This window comes from Myxocyprinus asiaticus, chromosome 1, assembly GCF_019703515.2.
Source record: "Myxocyprinus asiaticus isolate MX2 ecotype Aquarium Trade chromosome 1, UBuf_Myxa_2, whole genome shotgun sequence".
Taxonomy (NCBI): domain Eukaryota; kingdom Metazoa; phylum Chordata; class Actinopteri; order Cypriniformes; family Catostomidae; genus Myxocyprinus; species Myxocyprinus asiaticus.
The window spans coordinates 22,589,972-22,614,935 of record NC_059344.1 but is presented as its reverse complement, the minus strand read 5'-3'; the positions used below and the strand labels follow the sequence as shown (position 1 = coordinate 22,614,935).

The following is a 24,964-nucleotide window of genomic DNA, read 5'->3' as shown; positions in this document are numbered from 1 at the left end:
CACATGAAACACCGTTCTTAATTCGGCTGAATAATTATCTGATGTATTTCAGAGTGAAACTGAATATTCAACGAGAAACAAATGTATGGAGGGACTTGATTTTATCCATCTCGATTTGAATTGATTGGGTCATGAAAAATGTCCGTTACATACCAAAATGAGCCAGGTGGCTGGAGGGAAAGTTTTTTTTTTTTTTTAGCCAAAAAGGAAAGTCGTTTCCAAGGCTAAGAAAGTTATACATTTTGATAAAAGACTGCAAAGTGAAATTTTTTTTTTTTTTTTTTTTTAAATAATAACATACATATATATATATATATCTATCTCTTTGGAATAAAATGTGCTAATGAATTGAGCACAAAAAAAAAAGGAATTTAAAAAACACTATTTTGATTGCATGTTGACTTGAGGCTCCAAATCTCCCTTTCATACATTATCCCTAAGAAGACAGTGAGTAAATACTGTTAGTTTATTATATTAAAGATTGTATATTTATCACATGGCTCAACGTTGCTTAGAGAAAAAAGCAACTACATCAGGTTCAGATGGGTTGTCTAATTTGACTGTATGCCATTTGTAATCGAGACCACCATGCTTTATGCTGCCTTCAGATCCTCCTAGAAAGTTCCTGACAGTTTTAGCAATAATGATATGATGTGCATTCTGTGATTTTAGAATAAAATGGATATGTGGGCAATTTCATATTTCCTTTTTTTTTTTTTTTTTTTAACTTCCCGGCAAAGACAGGAAGCTTTTTTAGCACTAGAACAACAAAATGAAGAGCAAAGGATGCACATTAGTTGTGTACTTCTTGCCATATCTTTGCATTCTCCACCTTTTGTCCTGAACGCGGAAGTGTTCCATGATTCATAACGGAAGCCTGTTTTTGTTTGCAGGTCTCGAGTGTTTTCACTCGCACCGGTGTATGTTTTTAGTGGATGTGATACTTTGTGTACTAAACTGACAAATAAAAACAATTGTCTCCAAAGTGCCGATACGTTACAGAGTCACAATGACCGTCTCTTGACAGTGCCTCACCCGACTGGGTAGATGATATGAAGCGATGAACAGAGGTTACCCATAGTTAAGTTAATGTAATTAACTACTTCAAGTTATTATGACAGCACAAGTTGAGCCTGAACTCATTTTTACTCCAACTAACACATAAAATGATTGTTCATCTCTGTATTGATCGCTAGTTTCGGTAGTTTTTACATTGCTTCTTATGGAGACCAGAACCAGAAAACATTGGCAATCAGAATCATCATAGCGTCGCCCAGTGGTTGGTCAGGAAAACTGTGGATATCATTTTTGTGCTGCCACAGAGAATGATGGTAAATTTAGTTTTATTACGCAAGCCTGTTGCCTCATAAACCAGCCTAATCAGTATTTAAAAAAAAATTTTTGCGCTTTTAAGTCCTCATGGTCACGTAGTGATTCACCTCAGTCCGGGTGGCAGAGGACAAATCCCAGTTGCCTCCGCATCTGAGACCATCAACCTGTGCATCTTATCATGTGGCTTGAGCGCGTTGCCACAGAGACGCAGCACGTGTGGAGGCTTCACACCATCCACTGTGGCATCCGCGAGGAGGTTACCTCATGTGACTCTACCCTCCCTAGCAACCGGGCCAATTTGGTTGCTTAGGAGACCTGGCTGGAGTCACTCAGCACGCCCTGGGATTTGAACTAGCGAACTCCAGAGGTGGTAGCCAGCTTCTTTTACCACTGAGCTACCCAGGCCCCCCAGCCTAATCAGTATTGTCTGGCAAGCTTTAAAGCTTTTCTTCATCAGCAGTACATTAAATGTCCACAAACAAACATTTTCTGTCAACATTCACAGTAAAAACATAATAAAGCGCAAAAGTACCCATGTGATTGGTGGATCTTTCTCAACAGGATTCATGGGTAGTGCAGTTATTCAGCAGGAATTCCAATATTAAACACGAATTTTAAAATTTAATTTTTTTTAAACAACGCAGACTGATGGCTTCAACAGAAGCTTAAACCATTGATTAACAACCTTGGAGCTCAAGGTTGGTCTGTCTTTAAATGTTTATGTTATTGTTAATACTGAATTCCCCTATGGAAAAAAATAATAATAGGATGTTTACTTACAGAACCGGACTGTTGAACTCTTTTATGACCAAGAACAATTTGCTTCCGCTAGGATTCTTTAACTGACCCAACTAGCAAAGTTAGGGTTTAAAGAAAAACGAATAAATCACTGATTCTTCAGACAAGGGGCAAAACATGTCTTACATACATGAGTAATATTTACAGGGGCGGACTGCCCATAGGGAGCACCAGGACTTTTTATTTTTAAATAATTTCATTAGAATTTTTAAAAATCCATGCTCTATTACTTGTAAGCACACTTAACCTGTCCTTAGCAAGAGGCTAGAATGTTAAACTGCCAAACAAAGTGTTTAAAAATGCAACAATTTAATAAATATGAATATCACATGAAAGGTAGGGATCTGTAAGATATCAAACAATACATAAAGTAAACTTTAAATTATATTTTCCACATAAAACTGCCTATCAAATTTGTGTCCTCACTTTGCATCAACCAGACAATTTAAAGGTCAGTTATAACTCTGAGTACCCCTTTCCCACTTCCTGCTCATGGTGGATGCAACAGTTGGATACGTGGTCTGGTAAGTTTGATATTTTTCATATTTTAAACAATGTTGAAGTCTCTGTGGTCACAGCTTCAACATGTCAACTCCATCATTCCCATTATAATTTCTATTAGAATTATGGGATACATTTTGGCATTTTAGTTTAGGTTATAGAAACAACTACAACTAAGGAAAAATATAATATGGCTCCAATTAAGATGGGAAAATATTACATTTTGTAATCGCCGTCAAATTTTTCAGAATAGTGTGAAAACAGAAAAAAAAAGTATAGAATGTATTTTATCACATACAGTTGAAGTCAGAAGTTGACATACACTTAGGCAGAAATCATGAAAAATAATTTAACCAGATTTCATATTAGAAACTATAGTTTTGACAAGTAATTTTGGACATCTACTTTGTGAATGGCACAACAAATTTTTCCAACAACTGTTTACAGACAGATTATTTAACTTTTAATTGACTACATAATTCCAGTGGGTCAGAAGTTTACATACACCAAGTTAACTGTGCCTTTAAGCAACTTGGAAAATTCCAAAAAATTATGTCCCGCCTAATTTAGCTTCTGATTGGATAACTGGAGTCAATTGGAGGTGTACCTGTGGATGTATTTTAATGACTACCTTCAAACTCAGTGCCTCTTTGCTTGACATCTTGAGAAAATCAAAAGAAATCAGCCAAGACCTCAGAAAATATTTTTTGGGCCTCCACAAGTCTGTTTCATCCTTGGGAGCAATTTCCAAATGCCTGAAGGTACCATGTTCATCTATAAAAACAATAGTACACAAGAATAAACACCATGGGACCACGCAACCATCATACAGCTCAGGAAGGAGACACATTCTGTCTCTTAGAGATGAACGTAGTTTGGTGCGAAAAGTGCAAATCAATCCCAGAACAACAGCAAAAGACCTTGTGAAGATGCTGGAGGAAACAGGTAGACAAGTATCTATATCCACAGTAAAATGATTCCTTTATTGACATAACCTGAAAGGCTGCTCAACAAGGAAGGAGCCACTGTTCAAAAACCGCCAGAAAAAAGCCAGACTATAGTTTACAAGTGCACATGGTGACAAAGATCTTACTTTTTGGAGAAATGTCCTCTGGTCTAATGAAACAAAATGGAACTTTTTGGCCATAATGACCATCGTTATGTTTGGAGGAAAAAGGGTGAGGCTTGCAAGCCGAAGAACACCATCCCAACTGTGAAGCATGGGGGTGACAGCATCATGTTGTGGGGGTGCTTTGCTGCAGGAGGTACTGGTGCACTTCACAAAATAGATGGCATCATGAGGAAAGAAAATTATGTGGATATATTGAAGCAATATCTCAAGACATCAGCCAGGAAGTTAAAGCTCGGTCGCAAATGGGTCTTCCAAATGGACAGTGACCCCAAGCATACCCCCAAAGTTGTGTCAAAATGGCTTAAAGACAACAAAGTCAAGGTATTGGAGTGGCCATCACAAAGCCCTGACCTCAACCCGATAGAAAATTTGTGGGCAGAACTGAAAAAGCGTGTGTGAGCAAGGAGGCCTACAAACCTGACTCAGTTACACCAGTTCTGTCTGGAGGAATGGGCCAAAATTCCAGCAACTTAATGTGAGAAGCTTGTGGAAGGCTACCCAAAATGTCTGACCCAAGTTAAACAATTTAAAGGCAATGCTACCAAATACTAACAAAGTGTATGTAAACTTCTGACCCATTGTGAATGTGAAAGGAATAAAAGTTTAAATAAATAATTCTCTCTACTATTATTCTAACATTTCACATTCTTAAAATAAAGTGTCTGACCTAAGACAGGGAATATTTTCTAAGATTAAATGTCAGGACTTGTGAAAAAATGAGTTTAAATGTATTTGCTAAGGTGTATGTAAACTTCTGACTTCAACCGAACACTATTATTATATAATTAAAGACTGTACACTCTTGTTGGATGAATCAAATTAAAATAGCATGCTTTTAGTGTGTCTGAAGAGTTGACACAAATGACAACAGATGTATGTTATGATGTGAATAAATGTCGATTTTAAGAAAAAAGCGTTTTTATAAAAACTTGTTCCCTTACCTGGTTCTTTTGCTGACACCTTTGTTTACAAATATATCCATTTCAAATTAATTTAGTATTAAAAAAAATAAAAACTCAGATTTAAACATGTTTTGTCCCTTATTCTCTAGAATCAGTGAAATACAATCATTCAGTAATGACTTGAAGGCAGCATTACATTGGTCTGTCATACAGATTTTCTATATTTCACAACACAAAATGAATTTATCTTATCCTATTCAAAATAATTAGCTCAAAACAACAGTATACAGTGACAAAGTTCAAATTGATGCATAGTGCAGATATATTCAAGCATTAAAGCGTATCATTATTATTTTCATTAGTATAGCCTCATCAGATTACACAAGCAGAAAACTTTTAAGTGTGCATGTGTTAGCCATATCAGAAGCAAAGAGACAGAGGCAGTAATCTGAAAGCCATTTTTCTTTGTAGACAAATTTAAAAAACACAAATTCAACTAAAAATCTAAACATTTCAGGAAAATTCACGCTCGCGCACACTCACATTCACACAATGCAAATTATCATCTAATTAATCTGCTTAATTAAATACCAATCAGTAACCTATTGATTAAAAACAATTATCAACCAATTAAAGACCCCTCTACAGCCCAATTACACCCGCAGACTCCACTGATTAGGTCTGAATAAGAAATCCTTGCATTTTGTTCTCACCTGCTCCCCTCCTCTCGACCCTCTCCTTCATAGGGGCTCCTCGAAAAAATTGCAAAAAGTTTAGTCTTAGTCTGAGTTCTAATTTAACTCATCTAGTACAGTGAGCAGGAAGGGGAAGGGCGGCCTACAGTAGCACCACATGAAAACATTTACCCCTTCAGAGCCAACCCATTCCATGGTCACAAAGTCCACCAATTCACTTGTTCATTTGTATTTTACAAATACTTTCTAATCTGCTTCTGCAGTGTATTTGTGATGTCAAATGTGGAATACTGTGTTTAAACAAGTGCCAATGAACAGATGAATCAGACAGACTGTTTCAGTCATATGAAGTGAGGTGGAATGATGTAGGTCTGTCCAAGATGTTCTAAAGCATTCTAAATAGCCCCATCACCATGGTAACTACACATATCCAACAGTCACCTGCCTTCTAACTGAGCATACAGTAAAAGCACCCCAAACATGCCACCAGACACACAGACAACCCACACATATACACTGAAACTAACAGGCCCTAGCAGACTGTCATTACTGTCAGATCTCTTCTGCTAGGAGTCATGACTATACCACACAGAGGACAGAAACACACACACACACACACACTTGCACACTCAAACAGACAGGAGAAACAGTTTGAAAAGTTTTGTTAGCTTGTTTGTTCAGGTGGTATGGGGTTAAAAAAAAAAAAAAAAAAAAAAAAAAACACACACACACACACAAAGCAGCATTACACCATTAAAAGCTTTGACAGAAACAAACAAAAAATCGTTGAATCCTGCAAAGTGTAACTGGTTTTCACCAACAAGCATTACAAAATACAAGCTCCACTTATGACCACCAGAGGGAGCAAAGTCATTCATTTCACTCAATCAACTGCTTACTTGTGCCCTCTGTTAGTTTCTAACAACAAGCACCTTGTTTCACTTTTAGTCGAGAGGATAAACAGGTTATCAAAATAATAAAATCACTTCAGTGGTAGAAAACGTCTTTCATTTCTTCATTCAATGTAAAGTCACGTTAATTGTAAGTGTGGCCCAAGTGGTTAGTGATTTCAGACAGATGGTGACTTCATTCACCAGGTGCCTGTGTGTGAGTCATCAGTCCAACAGATTCAGATTCATACACTGGCACACACATGGAAAGATAGTGAGAGAGAGATGTGCAAAGGGGAAAGTTTGCAGATTTTTGAGCAGGATGATAAAGTCTGACAGCCGACTGTTCTCAGCTTCTTTAGCTGTTGTCATTGTTATAGAGCAAGTAAAAAAAAAAGAGGAAAGAGAGAGAGAGGAAGTGCCTCTGAAATTATTCAGTACAAAATAACCACTTCATCCATCAGTCGTTGTCATCCTCCAACCGTTTTTGTTGTTGTTGTTTTCACATTTCTAGCTCAAAGAATTCATCCAACAGTACCTGACATTAACATGTATTATCTGTACAATGGCAGTTGGCCTTTATCATAATTAAAATTATTACTAGGAATGACATTAATATATAGTGAATCAGTTTAAACAACTGATCATTTTTTATAGTATTTTGTTTCCCATTTTGCACAGCTTGCACAGCCTTCTATGAGCCATAGAGAGCAAGACATGGCATAAACAACCTGTGCTTGAGAGTTTGAAATATTACAGGGGGAGAAAAAAAACCAATGCAAAGTGATTGTGTTTGTAGGGCTTCACCACGACTGTGGATTTCTTTTTCCATGACATCATATCCTATTAGCTGGCTTTATTATGACATCAGGTCCTGTTCTCAAAGCCCTGTGTTATTTGAGCAGACAGAGACACGAATCACACACACAGTATCTGGGACACACAGGTGAGATCACCAGGTAAATGGATTTGGGGGGGGGGGGGCAGATAAAGGGATGGAGATGGGGAGGAAAGCATTTGGGTGTTATTGCAGAAAGTTAAGGATGGTGTAGTTTTAAAGTTGGTCGTTAGTGCTGGCCATGACACTGCACACAAGATAAACAACCAGAAAAAATAGACAAAAGAAAAAAGCAAATAGGGCCAACCACAGAACACACTGAGGGAGGTAGATGAGGAACAAGGAAAGAGAAATAAAAAGGTCAAAACAAGGTCTTAATAAAAGGGGGTTAGGTCATCGTTGCCTACCTTCTGGGGAATCTGAATGACAGATTTCTACAACAACAAAAAAATTAAAAGAAAAAAAGAAAAGAAAAAAAAAGGGAAAGAAATGTTTATGTAAATTGAAGAGCAAAAAAGCAAACTAAATTTTCATAATGTGGTCGGGTTGCCCTGGACATGACAATAATCAATGTGAGGTTATTTTCTAGGTAATCTGTATAAAACGTTCAAGATAAAGAAGTAAAATAAGAAATCTGGGTCACTGCATGCAATTAAACAAGTCAATTATTAACACTCAAAAACTGTGTAAGGAGTTAAACTGTCTAATCTAGGAATATTGTTAAAGTCAACATGAAACTAAAACTGACCCCATATACTTTATACACGTTCCTACTCTTATTGTGCATGATTCATGACTGGTGGTCTTTATAATCTTGTTTCTGACACACAATCTATTTTTTCTAATATGTCAGATGTTAATATGAGTGTACTATCTCTCTCCACATGGAAAGTGAACGGGCTGGGGCACACCATAAATGAAGGAAGGTTATTTCTTTTCTTAAACGTAAGAAAAATGATATAGTGTTTCTTCAAGAAACGCATCTTTCCCCACAGGAAGCTGAAAAATCTGGGAATATATGGGGTGGGCATGTTTTCTTTAGTGCTGGCTCGAGTAAGAGCAGGGGAGTCATTACACTGATAAGTAATCATCTATAATTCAAATGTCTCAAACAGATTAAAGATAAATTAGGAAGAGTCATTACTGTTTTAGCAGAAATTCAGGGGCAAAGGTTGATTTTGGCTAATATTTACACACCTAACGCTGATGATCAGGGCTTTTTTTTTTTTTTATAGATTTTGAAGGGATGTTGCAAGGCGAAAAGGCATTTGATATGGTAGAATGGGATTATCTTTTTAAGATTTTGGAAATATAGGGGTTCGGGAAAACTTTTATTGGATGGATTAAGTTACTTTATAGACACCCGGTAGCAGTGGTAATTTCAGATTATTTTACTCTGGATAGGGGCACCCGGCAGGCTTGCCTTCTTTCCCCCTTATTGTTCTGTCTGGCCCTGGAACCATTAGCAGCCACGATAAGGATGATTTTCCAGGGGTGGTGGCGGGAGGTATGGCGCATAAGCTTTCGCTTTATGCAGATTATATTTTATTATTTGTCTCCGACCCTACTAGATCTATGCCTTGGCTCCACAGAATTATTCATTCGTTTTCTAAATTCTCAGGATACAAAGTCAATTGGTCTAAATCCGAAGCTTTGGCTCTGACAGCATACTGCCCATTAACGGCTTTCCAGCCGGGCACCTTCCAGTGGCCCAAACAGGGCATTAAGTATTTGGGCATTTTATTCCCAGCAAATTTGTCTGATTTAGTCAGAGTTAATTTTGACCCCTTAATAAAAAGTTTTTCGAACGATGTGGACAGGTGGGCCTCATTACATTTATCTATGATTGTGAAGGTTAATGTTATTAAAATGAATTGTATTCCAAAATTTAACTACCTGCTACAATCTCTCCCTGTAGATGTCCCCCTCTCTTATTTCAAGCAATTTGATAGCATAGCGAAGTCCTTCATTTGGAATGGTAAACATTCCAGATTACATTTCAGTAAGTTGCATAGGCCGATTGACAAAGGCGGACTAGTCCTACCCAAGATTTCATTTTATTATTATGCGTTCGGTCTCAGGCATTTGGCTCATTGGTTGCTTCCACCTGAAAAAGCCCCTCCCTGTCTCTGTAATGAACGGGATGTTCTTACCCCTATTTCGCCATTGCAAAGCCTATTTATCAAACTAACCGGAGAGGTTAAGTTACACCCCGTGATCTCACATTTGCACTCGGTATGGACAAAAGTGTCCAGAGTGTTTAATTCAGACATTTATTTAAATGTTGCCTCAAGCATATGGCTTAACCCTAAATTATGTATTAATAAGTCCCCTTTCTGCTGGTCAGAGTGGATTGTTAGGAAGATTAATACACTCGTGACATATATGAGAGTGGAGTGTTGAGATCTTTTGAAAATTTGGTTCATCATTTTGGGATTCCCAGATCTCAATTCTATAGGTATTTACAGCTGTGTCACCTGCTCTGTATTGTTTTTGGAAGTAGCATACACCCCCCTAAAGCGGCAGATACTCTGGGAGAGGTGATTACTGCTTTTGGAAAAGGTCATGAGGCATCAGTGTATTACTATTGCATTACTAGAGATGCAAGGGTGCGCCTTATTCAATTCAAGATTTTACACAGATTCTATTGGACCCCCTCTAGATTGTATAGGCTTGGTTTTAAAGACACACCCACCTGCTGCCGATGCCAATCAGAAGACTGAGACACATCCCATGTTTTTTGGGGGTGTGTTAAGATACAAGATTTTTGTTTGAAAGTTCAGAGTTTCATGTGTGACGTTTTCGGCACTCGAATTTCGTTTAGCCCCAGACTCTGTATTCTGGGTGATGGGGCGGTCATAAATTTGGGGCACAAACACATAAAAAATTGGGTCCTGACTAGTATCATGATCGGCAGGCAGATTATTTTAAGGAGATGGAAGTCATATGGGGCTCCCTCATTTCCGGTGTGGTGTGCGGAGATGGGGAGGGTAGCAGCTTTTGAGGAGATGTCGAGCAGAGGGCTGGGGGTTCGAGATTTGTTTGATAGGAAGTGGGGTAGGTATTTGGTGCTTTTTTATTTTTTGTGTGTGTGTATTCTATTTGTGACCACAGGGATGTTCGTTGCGGGTCAGGGTGGGGTTGGTGATTGGGGAGGGGTAAAAGTGGGGGTTAAATGTTAAATGTATATATATGTTGTTTTTCTTTGTTATATGTTTGAGTCAAAAAAAATAATAATAAAAAATAAAAAAAAAAAAAAGGGGTCACTGTTCATGACTCCACTATCAGAAAGACACTGGCCAAAAATGCCATCCATGGAAGAGCGGCGAGGCGAAAATCACAGCTAACCCAGAAGAACATTAAGGCTCTTCTGGATTTTGCCAAAACACACCTTGATGATCCTCAAAGCTTTTGGGAGAATGTTCTGCGGACTGATGAGTCGAAAGTGGAACTGTTTGGAAGACAGGGGTCTCGTTACATCTGACATAAATCAAACACAGAATTCCACAAACAGAACATCATACATGGTCAAGCATGATGATGGAAGTGTGATGGTGTAGGGATGCTTTGCTGTTTCAGGGCCAGGGCGGCTTGCAATAACTGAGGGAAACATGAATTCTGCTCTCTACCAGAAAATCCTAAAGGAGAACGTCCGGTCATTAGCCCGTGAGTTAAAGCTCAAGTGCAACTGGATTATGCAGCAAGACAATGATCCAAAGCACAGGAGTAAGTCCACCTCTGAATGGCTCAAAAGAAGCTAAATTAAAGTTTTGGAGTGTCCTAGTCAAAGTCCTGACTTGAACCTGATTGAGATGCTGTGGGAGGACCTTAAACGGGCAGTTCATGCTCAAACCCTCCAATGTGGCTGATCTAAAGCAGTTCTGTGAAGTAGAGTGGGCAAAAATTCCACCACAGCGTTGTAAAAGACTGATCTCCAGTTATCGGAAGCGCATGGTTGCAGTTGTTGCTGCTAAAGGTGGCACAATCTGCTATTAAGTTTAAGGGGGCAGTTCATTTTTCACATGAGTGATATAGGTGTTGCACAACTTCTTTGCTTCAAGTGTTTACTCAGTTTGCCTTTGTTTTATGTTATATCTTGTTTGAAAATCTACAAAATTTTAGTATGAAAAATACACAAAAATAGAAGAAATCAGGCAAATACTTTTTCACAGCACTGTATGGGTTGTGAATGCAATTTCATGTTGACTTTAAGAAAGGAAGTTAAACGAGTTTAATTTGCACACAACTCTATAGCATGTTGAACCATTCCCACACTGACTTGAACACACGAAAGGACAAAAACAGACAAGAGGCATACAGACACAAAAAGAGGTGTTCATAGAATGGCATCTGTCATTTCACTCTTTCCTTTTGAAATCTGAGACTGGACGTGAGATGAAAGATTGGTATTAAATATGCAGTGTCAAGGTGTTCTTGTGTTCCTCAATGTTTTAGTGAGTTTTCTAGTTTTGTGTGTGAAGTTTAAACTGATATGCTGTTAAAATTGAACCATTTAAACAAAATGTTACATGTTCAAGGAAATTTGTTATTTTATTACAGTAATTTTAACCATATGTTTTTGTTATTTAATTTTTTTTTGTAAACACCTATACGAACGAGTTAGCGCCAAGGTGTCCCCTCCACAAGTATTAATAGAGCAGGGGAATGCAATACCTCAGCTGTTACCAAGGATACTGTCGCCACAGAGGTGCGGGAAAGGTAGAAATGTGTTGAGAGCATGTGCTGGAACTTGAATCTAGAGATGATGAAACTGATGAGAAATATGCATGTGAACAAATGAGCTGAGATCTGTGATGAGATCATGGGCACTGACAGCACACTGATCACCTAATAAATGCCTGACCTTGTGGGTGAGATCATGTGAGATGATAACATCAAACACTGATGAACAGTGTGCATGCATGTGTCGGCACGTGCAGAGTTTCTGCCGGAAAGGTAGAGCACTTTGCAAGGATAAAGCTACAAGTTCTTTGTTAACAGATGGACAAATAGACTGTTTTCACTGTCTAATTCAGTGTAATGACAGACACCTATGAAATAAGCACACACACACACACACACACGCACACACACACTGAGCTAAGCCTGAGCAGGAAGCAGAGGTGTGAGTGTGTCAGATTGGTTGTCTTCCTTTTTTCATTTAACAAGTCTCTTTCTCTCTCTTCGTTTTTATCACCACCCAATCCTTCCATCTATTAATGCCCAAAATATACGACATTCATCACACTCATCCTCACACCACAGCTCTCAGCCATGCTTCTCGTGCCGGTAACACCTTCCATAATCAGCACTGGCTTTCACTGTCACTCCTCCACCAGCCTCTACAGCTTGTCTATCTATTGGTTCATGAAGCTCTCTTTGTCTCTCTCACCTGCGCACAAACTTAGAGGTGAACTTGCTGAAGATGCCAGAAGGCGCAGGTCGTCTCTGTTGACTGTTGCCGTGTGAGAGGGAAGGGGAGGCGGGGGTTCCGTGGTACGGAGAACCCTGTTGGTCCCGTGCGCCCCTCTGCTGGCCGAGATGGAAGGTGTTGCGTGTGGGCACCCCTCTTGGGAAGTTGGTACGGTCCGTCCCAGCTGCGCTGCTGATGTTGTGGGCTGAGGGGGAGGCGCCAGGTGCTCTTTGCGGTGGATCACTGTGACAAAGCAATTTCCCCCCCAAACAAATTTAAAAGGACAATGATGAGAAAATGGCAGGATCGCATTCAAATGTAAGCAATCCAAAAATGGTACATTTTCTTTTATTAAAAAAATAAATAAAAAAATAAAAACAAATTAAATAAAAAAAAATAATGCATTTTAATACAAATGTATTTGAAATGCATTACATTTTTAATTTAAAAAGTTATATAAACAAATAATTTGGCAGGGACATAGGAGGTTGATTTTCAACATGTATGTTTGCAGAAAGAATGGCCACAAATGATGGGTGTTTAAAGGCTAAATTTTTTCAAAGGAGAGTCATCATAACATGTATTTGAGAAAAGTACTCAATTTATACATTCATGAAACAATCTCCTTAATTTTTACACAGTATATAAAGTTTCCCCTGATTTTATCATAGTAGATCCACATAGATTATTTGGTTGCTTTATGATATCATGAGTTCCGCTTTGACTCTTGCAGTGCTCCAGAAACATACATTATGTAATCTCCAAATAATAAAATATATCGACTGCATAGAACATCATATCATATCTCTGAACAAATCCATAGACCTTTAATCCGCTTAATCTCTCTCTCACACAGACATATAAACACAGAAAATACACAGAGCTCTATGTGAAACCTGCTCACTGCATGTGTGTGTCCAAGTGTGTTTATTGCAGGGCTGCAACTAACATTTATTTTGATAATCGACTAATCTAACGATTATTCGAACGATTATTCGTCTATTCTGCGATTATTGCAATGATTAATCATTAGCTCTAAACCGACTATTCAGCTTGTGCCACGACTTAAAGGTTGTATTAAACATGCTTACTAACATTGAGGACAAAATCATCTTTTTAAAATACCTCTAAATGACATTCACTGAATTAAAGGGAAAAATACTTTTTATTAAGTTTAATTCAGTAAAGAAATTCACTGCAAAAAATCCTATTATCAAGTGTTTTTGTCTTGTTTTCCATTTAAAATTGTCTAAAAATCCTTAAAACAAGATACATTTACTTGAGAAGTAACATATAAGGTATTTAGACTTGCTTTAAGAGAATGTATCTTAAATGTAAGTGTTTTTTGTATACAAGTGTATTTTTTACTTAGTTATACTTCTGTGAGTGCAATAAAGACAAAATATACTTATATTCAAGATCTATTCTCTAAAAGCAAGTCTAAACATCTTATATGCTGCTTCTCAGGTGAATGCATCTTTTTTTAAAGGATTTTTAGATAATTTAAAATATTTGTATTTTCAATATTCTCAGATAAAAAAAAAACAAAAATTCTTCTGCAGTATAGCTGCTTAAGTAAATGTATGTTGTTTTAAAGGAGTTTTATATATTTATATTGGAAAACAAGCCAAAACAAAAACAAATAATTTGTTTTATTTTGTTGCAGTGTATAATGGGGTGAAGACTACCCTCTCTCACCTTTCTGTTCACTTCAATCCATCTTTAACTAAAAAAAAATAAACTCTCTTATTAATAAAGCTGCGTTTTGCCAATTTTCTTCACAATAAGAAATGCACAGTGACATATATTATGATTCAATAAGTTGCCATCGCATTATAATCTTGCTGCATTAAGTGCGCGCACTCGAGGGACGAGTGTCCCCGCAACAGCGTGTACCTCAGCCGGGTTCAGTTTCAATCTCTCTCCCTTAGATCGGGACACTTCGTGCAACTCATAGAAGAGGTGCTGACCGCACAGAGAAATGCCAGTTTCCTTATTATTTTAACTTTAATAAAGCTATAACGCATTAAAAGGGGTGTTCCTTTAAAGACGCTCGATACGCAAGTTTTGCTTAAGCTGAGCGTCAGCTCCGGCTCTGCTTATTCCACAACAAGAGTGCTTCTGTATTTAATTATTTTGTATTTTTGCATTATAATTCCCTCATACTTCGCGATCTACATCACTTGAAGCTGTTTGGAAAGTTTAGAGTGCATCTGGACTGTGAGCTGTGTTTTCTTCCTCTCCTCATTCAGGCGTGAGCTGCAGTGCTGCTCTTGTGTGCAATCATTAGAGTTTCATATGATCTTATGTTACATTAAGATCAAACGACTATTCGACAATAAAAAAAACAATTTTTTATTGTCGACGTTGTCGATAACGTCCACTAATCATTTCAGCCCTAGTTTATTGAAATGGCAAACTTCCTCCCATAGCTGTCCTTTCTGCACAGTGAGAAAATCTCACCTAACCATGTCATGTCCATGCCAACATCTGTTTAAGTGCCAACCAGTGTTGTAGAACATTGCCAAGAACAGGTGCCAACTGGCACAAGCACAACCAGGGAGGTCACATGACTCGTTAACTGACCCTGCCAAAGCTAGATAACAAAACACTGTCCAACCACTTCAACAAGGCAGTGAAGTGTGCTGGACCCTGATGGTCTTAGAAGTGGTATTTACATTTGGTCAATTCAGAGACATTATAGGATGAGACTAGTCACTGGTATACTTATAAATGGAAGAAATTGTAACACTGACAATGGCGGCTGTAGAAATGGAAGTGCTGCTTACAGTTAAATTTGTCAATCACCTTTTTGATAGAGACGTCAGCTGTCAGTTGTTATAGAGTAAGTGTGCACATTAGCTAGAGCAGCCTGATCTGCATGATCTGAGCTAATTAAGGAAAATGTATGATACGACTGTTGTCGGATTTTATTGCTGATTTAAAATGTTATTTTGCTCATAATCTTCACCAGCCATTTCAGAGGTTTTTGGTCTTTCCCCACTTAAGTAGATAGGAGCTGTACTTGTATCCAGAGAAAAATGTTCATAAGCCGTTTGCACCTAATAAGGTTGTTTAAGATGCATACAAGACGTGACTCGACCAAGTGTTCTATGTAAACTCTTCTCAAAACTATGTCAGCATATGGAAGTTTGGGAGTCCTAAAGATTTGAGTATACTTTCAGCAGTCGAGTGCTCAGCCTTTCAAAGTATACCCTTTTGACTCTGAGCCCATATGAACTTGTTCGATACGTGCGCATCATGACTGTTGTGTGATACTCTTTAGCACAGTCAACTGCACGCACATATGTGAACTGTCTGCGTGTCTAGAAAAACTGTGATGCAATTGGACAGTCCGCAAAACTGATGAAGAAATTTGCATCACAAGCACTGTGTTTGAGACGAACTGGCACGCGGAACACCGAAACATACTTTTGCCTTAAGATGACAAAGAAATAACAGCTGCTGCCTTTTGTATCGCAATTGTCAACGCAATTTTAGCTGGCTGCTTTTTTTTTTTTTTTTTTTTTTTTTTTTTAAAGGTATTATGAGCCACATCAAATTTGCAAAATTTGGCAAATAACATCGCCATGGAGGTGAACTCCGTTATATTTGCATATAGTGCAGGAACAGTAGATCAGATTTACATCTGTTTTGCAGAATGATGTGGCCAAGTGTAAATGGAATGTGCAGACCCAATCGGATAGCAATATGATAAATCAAGATGCATAAAGTGATTGTAAAGTGAAGTATAATGAAGTGACTAAGTAAAAACAGACCCAGGGACACTGTGTTTCAAATGATGAACTGTGATCTGAAGCTGCTCTTTGCACAGAAACCAGATTTACATACACTTATGGCCATATTTTTGTAGCTCCTGATTTCACAAGGTTCCACACACTGGTTTGCATCTAGAGAGTGAACACTGAGTTTTAAAGATTTTTTTTTTTTTTTAGTTAACAACAAAACACATTTGTTGGTTTGGGGATTAAACTGGGGATCAGCATATACCATTACATTGAATCACTTCAAACAAATCTCTTTCCGTTTCACCTTAAATGTGCATCTGTTTTTTTTGGAAATCCATTATCACTTACCTTCTGCAGAACCAAATATAACCCCAATACATGGGCTAAATATAACCCTCTCACATCCTCTTCAAAAGACATGCTTATTGAAAATTCAGCAGGAACATTTTCAGCAGGTCATCATAAACATTTCAGGGTGGGAAAAATTTGGAGTCAGGGGCCTGAATCACTAAGAGAGTGGCAAATTTGAACACTGTACCATGGGGCAAAGATACTCAGAGGCAGATTTGGGTAAATTCTCATCTACAAACTCTGACCTGTACAAGCTAACACACACAAACACACACAAGCACCTAAGCAAGAGACATATATATTCCCATGGTAACAACATAGTATACATGATATAAAACGCTCACGTCCAGCTCCACTGCATATATGCAGATGTGTTCATGTGTTTACATGGAAGAATAACATGTAAACATATGTGGAGCAAATATGTGCAGTAGCATAAGAACCAAACCCATACCACTGTGAAAACACTTCTGCTCTTATGACGCATGTCAGAACACATGAATCATGCATGGTGGGATATTGTGCAAAAATTCTATGTATGACTTTGGCATCATGTGTGTTTTGTGTCTCTTGCAGCAGATATTTCCACAGTGGCAAACCACACCATTCCAAGGTGTCAAAGTCAAGACCTTTTTACATGACTCAACATCTATGTTCTCCAATGCATTGAACTCAGGTCAACATTCCACGCAGGTCAAGCATTCAAACAATTTCAACTTTGACCCCATTTGCAGCTGACCTTTCGAAGTGTGGTCAATGATAACTGGACAATTTACATGACATATCATGTGGGCGGTGCTGGTGCGAAAATCAAAACAAGCAGGACTCGTCCATTATGTACGTTGGTGCATCGACTTGTATGACACAGCATCCCGAACATCCCAAGACAGTAAAGTTTACGTAAACCCGCACTTGACGAGTTTTTCTTTCTTTCTGTGATGCATCAAAGCAATCGGCAGGACCTCTGTTTGTTCCTAGCTCCTAAAAACTCACTTTCGTGAGGCTATCTTCTAAGGTTTCTTGTGGAGGTCAAGGCGAAGCATTAAGCTTGTGTTAAGAGGTACATTGAAGCCTTAACGCGAGTCATATGAAAGGGCCTTGAGAGACACAATGAGCCACACTATGAGCTCTACATGGCCCCTCACTCTCTTACTCATATATACAGGGTACAGATTTGTATATATGGCCCTTGCACTGAGATACGGTTTCACTTTAGAGGGAAAACAGTACAAAGGGGGCAGAGAAGCACATAGGAGTGAGAGAGGCAATGTAAAAGAGCAGCAGTACCTTCTCTCAATGGTCCCCAACCACGATCGGAAGCGTCTCAGTTCACTGCATGCATCAGACAAGCTATTCACTTACAGCAGCACAACAGGCCAACTTGAACCATTCACACTCCATGCTACCCTAGCTGCAGTCCATTGTGTGGCCAGTGTTAAGTGTACATGTTGTTAATTTAAGACTTTTTGTCACTTTAACTGATAACGACAGTTGAGAGAAGACAGGAAATTATGGTGAGAGAAATGTGAAACATGACCGAGAAATGATGCAAGCCAGACTCAAACTCCATAAGCTTCAGGGCTCAACCTGGGCTAGGTAATGGCCCCTAAACACATGTGCTTAGTTATAGTGATAGTTCACCCAAAAATGAAAATTATTTTACCATTTATTCACCCTCAAGTTGTTCCACACCAGTATGACTTTCTTTCTTCAATGGAAAAAGTAGATGTTAGGCAGAATGCTAGGGACTGACAGTCTCATTGACAATTCACATTCATTGTATGGATAAAAAAGTGCAGTGTTAACATTCTTCAGAATTTACACTCTTGTATCCCAAGGAAGATAGTCATATGTGTTTGGAATGAGGGTGAGTAAATGACGACAGAATTTTAATTTTTGGGTGAACTATTGTTTTTTAGACACCGCCCCTGGAAGAGCCATTTGGTCATAGAATGTAGCCCATGTATTGCTAGCAGTGGGATGTTATCTGAAAACCTTGGTGACACAGAAGGGCGGAACACTTGGTCCACATTGCCTATACACATGGTCATCAGGGCCGTCACTATTGGGATAAAAGGTGGGAATGATTCTAGGGAGCCTAAAGGTGCAGGTGGACCCACAACAACTCCAAAATATTAATTCGAGGGACTTAGAGCAATATACATTCAGGGGGCCCAGAGTTCCTGGATACAGCCATAATGGTAACAATGAAGAAAATAGCTGTCATCAACATCACTGTCAAACAACATCACTGTCCCCATTCCCAAGGGACAGACAGCACCATTCATCTCCCCTCTAAACAAGTGCAGTGACCCATACATAGCATTACTCTGTAATAACAAATATTACTATATCATTCCTCTGTTCGCAAAATTCCTGCTGAAAAGACCAGTGTATATTTGCATGACGGTCCAGTCTGGTTTATGATAGTTACTGCATGGTCTTTGTGGTTAAGCTGGTTGACCAAGTCAGTCTTGCTGGTTAAAAGAACAGTTCACCCAAAAATGGACATTCTGTCATTATTTACTCACCCTTATGTTGTTCCAAACCCATATGACTTTCTTTTTTTAGGTGGAACACAAAGGGAGGTGTTTTAAAGGGGTCATGACATGAGTAATCACATTTTCCTTGATCTTTGTTCATTGTACTATAAAACTTACTGTAAGTTTCAGAACTCAAAACTTCCTAGCCACTACAAAAAGAGCATTTGTTGAAAGAAGCTGACAAAACAAATAGTTGTGTACTCTCTCCACATTGTGATGTCACACTGTGGAAGACATTTGCATCTCACCACCTCCACAACAACACATCAACGATGCCTACTTTACTTTATCACTTCTATAGCCCGGCCCAGTAGCAGTGAGATGCAAGGAGAGAGTAGGTCAGTCAAGAGCAGAGAGCCAATCATAACAGTGGGTGTATACTGTTAAGTCTTAAAGGAGCAGCAGCAAAACAGAGCGTTTCAAAGGGTCAGAATGAGGGTGGAAAATGATCATGTCTTACAAATATATGACTGTTTTTTGAGGAAAAAATCTTTACTAATATTATGCGTGAACCACAAGCAACATATTAAAATAATAAAAAAGGCATGTCATGACCCCTTATTGAATATCATGGTCCATCTTTTCAGTGCGATGGCGGTGAAAAAGGACCCAAAAGTATCATAAAAATACTCCATGCAACTTGTGCATCAGTTTTGGTTGAGAAACTATTCAAAATTCATTAATTCAAGTCATTTTTCAAATGAAAATTTTGACATCCGTTGCAATTGCATGAGTGAAGCTTGTTCTTTCCTTTTTTAAGCTTTATCCAATGCCACTGTACTTAAAAGACGGACTGAGACATTAATTAAAAAAATCTTTTGTGTGTGTGTGTGTTCTGCATAAGAAATAAAGTCATACAGGTTTGAAACAACATGGAGTAAATAATGACAGAATTTTTATTTTTGGGTGAACTTTTCCTTTAAAGCAAACCAAAGAGCTTGGTGAGGACGCCAGCACACCAGTGTTCCATGCTGGGGATCACCATCCAACATACATCATACTGTATGCTGGTCTTGTCAGCAGGGATATCAAACATTTGTTTTGTAGAACAATTTTCCTCTTTAGACTACTGTCACTCCCTGGCCTTTCCTGCCAAGTAAACCTTCTCTTAGGATGCAAGAACCCCATTTACCCCTCCTCACACCCCCGAGAGATGTTACAGTTAACAGATTTGATCACTTTATGTGACACTGTTCAGCAGTTGACATTACTTTTTTCCTGTTTGGTTCTCTCTGTGGCAGTGTGGGGACTTGCCTGGGCCCGTGTGTGTGCAGGTCTGCGGGGCAGGGATGGGCAGAGGTGGAGAGTGACTTGTAATGACGGGTGCGTGAGGAAGAGGATGACGACGAGAGCACGGCGCCGGCCGAGGCCGTGGAGGCACGGGACCCAGGGATGCTCAGGCTGAGGGCAGAGAGAGAGCGGACAGTGTCCCCTCCGCACACACACGCACAAACCGACACACACATAGACGCAAGTGTGTTCGTATGTGTGGAGGCGGTGAGGAAGGGAGAAGCATTCCATTAGAACACACTTCAGCACAATTTAGAAAGAGCGATGAAGAGAGACCGCAAGACACTATTTAGACAGACAGACAGACAGACAGACAGACAGATAGATGGATAGACAGATAGATGACACAAACACAAAGGAGGGCATGTGTCTGGGCATCTAAAGGGAGAGACAGTGGCGAGTGGTACGAGAGAGAGAAAGAAAAAGAGAAGAGAGAGGGAGGTCAACACCCACACGCCACTATGCAGTGATTAGTTGAGCTTGTGGTGGAGAAATAACATGCTATCACCTTGCTATGTTGCAGAGAGAGGATAAGCCTATTACAGACGACTACAGCAACCTTACAACAGAGTTAATGGTGCTTTTTTCCATCACAAGCCAACCTAATCCATTTAAAACTATACATACACACACTCACAAAGACATAAACCCTCACTCACTCTCTCTCTCTCTCTCTCTCACACACACACACACACACAGTGCAGATAGAAGAAAAACAAAGTGTTCAAAGGCAACTAAATGAGAGAGAGAGAGAGAGATATGTACAAGGAGGAGAGATGTGTGGGGGAATTTTTAACCCCACAAACTGCTGAATGCCTTCAGATAAGCTCATGAGAGAAAACAGAAGCCAATCAACAAAACATACAAGAGCATTAAGAGGACAAAAGGTTAGAACTTTTAACTCATAGTCACTTACATGTATACTGCCCAACAAAAACAAATGCAATAAATACGCCAAGAATGAAACTGAGAAAAATGGCTTCAAAGATTTCTGTTTGTCCCTCCTAATGTGGGTTATAAATTAGTCTTACTCTATTTTCTCTGAATTAGAACACAGCCGAGTCACGCCCATCTGTCATAGGACAGATTGTAGTCTAAGATACCTGATTTTGATTATAACTTATAAATAATTGACAAAATGTGTAGTAACTGCGTTTTGCCTTTGCAGGGCAGTATCCACACATAGAGAACCACAGCAGTACAGCACAGCTCTTGAATGAACACAGTTAAAGGCTTGTTCACACTAAGTCTGATGCGACTGAACGACAAGAAAGTAGAATGATTCCCACAAACAACTCTACATTAAAACTATTCACACAGAGTACGAAGTCAAACTTTCGTCATTATCTCGAAAAATGCACTTCGTCATTGTGACACTCAATATTGCTACAAATACAAGCTATTGACCAATACTGGTTTTTTAATGACCGACACTGATGCAGATATCTAGAGAGCAGCATGTCCGATATATACTGTACGTACAGTTGTGCTCAAAAGTTTGCATACCCTGGCAGAAATTGTGAAATTTTGGCATTGATTTTGAAAATATGACTGATCATGCAAAAAAACTGTCTTTTATTTAAGGTTAGTGATCATATGAAGCCATTTATTATCACATAGTTGTTTGGCTCCTTTTTAAATCATAATGGTAACAGAAATCACCCAAATGGCCCTGATCAAAAGTTTACATATGCTTGAATGTTTGGCCTTGTTACAGACACACAAGGTGACACACACAGGTTTAAATGGCAATTAAAGGTTAATTTCCCACACCTGTGGCTTTTTAAATTGCAATTAGTGCCTGTGTATAAATAGTCAATGAGTTTGTTAGCTCTCACGTGGATGCACTGAGCAGGCTAGATACTGAGCCATGGGGAGCAGAAAAGAACTGTCAAAAGACCTGCGTAACAAGGTAATGGAACTTTATAAAGATGGAAAAGGATATAAAAAGATATCCAAAGCCTTGAAAGTGCCAGTCAGTACTGTTCAATCACTTATTAAGAAGTGGAAAATTCGGGGATCTCTTGATACCAAGCCAAGGTCAGGCAGACCAAGAAAGATTTCAGCCACAACTGCCAGAAGAATTGTTTGGGATACAAAGAAAAACCCACAGGTAACCTCAGGAGAAATACAGGCTGCTCTGGAAAAAGACAGTGTGGTTGTTTCAAGGAGCACAATACGACGATACTTGAACAAAAATGAGCTGCATGGTCGAGTTGCCAGAAAGAAGCCTTTACTGCGCCAATGCCACAAAAAAACACCTTGACACACCTCACAGCTTCTGGCACACTGTAATTTGGAGTGACGAGACCAAAATAGAGCTTTATGGTCACAACCATAAGTGCTATGTTTGGAGAGGGGTCAACAAGGCCTATAGTGAAATGAATACCATCCCCACTGTGAAGCATGGTGTTGTTTTGGGGGTGTGTGAGCTCTAAAGGGACGGGGAATCTTGTGAAAATTGATGGCAAGATGAATGCAGCATGTTATCAGAAAATACTGGCAGACAATTTGCATTCTTCTGCACGAAAGCTGCGCATGGGACGCTCTTGGACTTTCCAGCACGACAATGACCCTAAACACAAGGCCAAGTTGACCCTCCAGTGGTTACAGCAGAAAAAGTTGAAGGTTCTGGAGTGGCCATCACAGTCTCCTGACCTTAATATCATCGAGCCACTCTAGGGAGATCTCAAACGTGTGGTTCATGCAAGACGACCAAAGACTTTGCATGACCTGGAGGCATTTTGCCAAGACGAATGGACAGCTATACCACCTGCAAGAATTTGGGGCCTCATAGACAACTATTACAAAAGACTGCACGCTGTCATTGATGCTAAAGGGGGCAATACACAGTATTAAGAACTAAGGGTATGCAGACTTTTGAACAGGGGCATTTCATTTTTTTCTTTGTTGCCATGTTTTGTTTTATGATTGTGCCATTCTGTTATAACCTACAGCTGAATATGAATCCCATAAGAAATAAAATAAATGTGTTTTGCCTGCTCACTCATGTTTTCTTTAAAAATAGTACATATATTACCAATTCTCCAAGGGTATGCAAACTTTTGAGCACAACTGTAACAGTTTAATGATGGCAAATTACACTGAAGACAAAAAAAATTTGTTGAATTTAAATTAACCCTTATTTATAACAATATTCACTTAATATTCACTAAAAAAAAATTATTTAAAAAATAAAAAATAAAAAAAGAAAGAAAAAAAGTGCAACTATCCATTGATGGGGCTATCAGATTTCGGAACTGACAAGGGGAAACTGTTAATCAGCCAAGCAGGCATGGTTATTGGCCGAGGCTGATAATCTCAAAATTACCAAATACTGGCCGATTAATCAGCCTAGCCAATTTATTTGGAGGACCAAAGTACGCAAAATGAAATCATTAAATCACTAAATAATTAAGCCAATAATGAAATTTTAAGCCCATAAATTTTCTAATCATCCACAAAAAAACACATTTATTATTTAAAATATTTAATTATGGACATCTCTCTTTCATAATTAAAACATACTATTTCTAAAAGTTGTTTTCAATAATAGGCTTAATGTCTGAATGACACCTAATGGAAAAATTAAAGCCCGACTTCCACAAATAATTTTTTTCAAAATAATGGAAAACTTTTCACATATGTCAATACGAATAAATTCATAGAGATGCATCGTTTCATTTTTAAATCTTGTCGTCCAGGTTTTTTTTTTTACCTAAAACTTGGACTTGTGTGAACAGGCCTTCATCATGACCAATGGGATAGGGCTTTCTACACTGGAATCTGCACTTGATGTCTCCACAGAGCAAAGTGCACATATTTAAGGAGTCCGAATTCCCATAGATCTGTCCCATATCAGTTTATGCTAAATTTAGTAACACAATTTACTGTGTACTACTACTTACAGTATATAAATGACTACCGGTAAATAACTCATGACCACAATTAAAGCACTTTAGTCAGTACAGTCATGACAGTTTGCATGTTAATGGTCAACATTTCAACACAGTGGCCTTAAAAGAGATCATCTTGGTGCAACATGACTACAGTAGGCAGAAAGCTCTATCTCTGCTTTTAAAAAGAAATGTCATGCATATTGTTATGCATAATGGATACAGTCATTACACAGTCCACTTATGTGTGTGAAATGTAAGCATATGCATGTATCCTGAGTGTGTGAATGCTGGAGAGGGAGGAGTTATAATGGTGGATGGACGGACGGACAGATGGTAAGTGTCGAAGACCAGAGGAAGCAAAGCGATGACTACCTTCTAATGTGTGGCGATTACAGGGTGGATTTGGTTAGAGAATGGGGACAGTGGAGAAGGTTATATGAGGCCGAGATGCATAGTGCATGAGACTATTAGTGTTATGCCAGCAAAGACAGCACTATACTTGTGTGTGTGTGTATTTGTGTGTTGAATTTACATACAACACACAAATACACATTTAAGGCATCTTAAAGGTTTTGCATGGGATAGACTTTTGTTCATGGGTTTAAATAAGGGTTTAAATAAGTTTGTGTGC

The 24,964-nt window shown here is 38.7% G+C and overlaps 1 protein-coding gene across 10 annotated transcripts in view; it reads right to left on the bottom strand.

Moving 5' to 3' along the window:
- LOC127429599 (serine/threonine-protein kinase MARK2-like) overlaps positions 1-24,964 on the bottom strand; it is a 74,356-nt gene that overhangs the window by 2,892 nt on the left and 46,500 nt on the right. For 2 of the 10 annotated variants that reach the window (XM_051678756.1, XM_051678876.1), the window contains exons 15-18: positions 20,399-20,545; positions 12,481-12,744; positions 7,496-7,522; positions 5,379-5,417 (exon numbers count right to left, since the gene is read on the bottom strand). In XM_051678756.1, coding sequence (XP_051534716.1) covers positions 5,379-5,417; positions 7,496-7,522; positions 12,481-12,744; positions 20,399-20,545 — 477 coding nt within the window. The remainder of the gene's footprint in view (positions 1-5,378; positions 5,418-7,495; positions 7,523-12,480; positions 12,745-20,398; positions 20,546-24,964) is intronic. The other 8 variants (XM_051678955.1, XM_051679424.1, XM_051679287.1 and 5 more) reach the window with 6 other exon arrangements.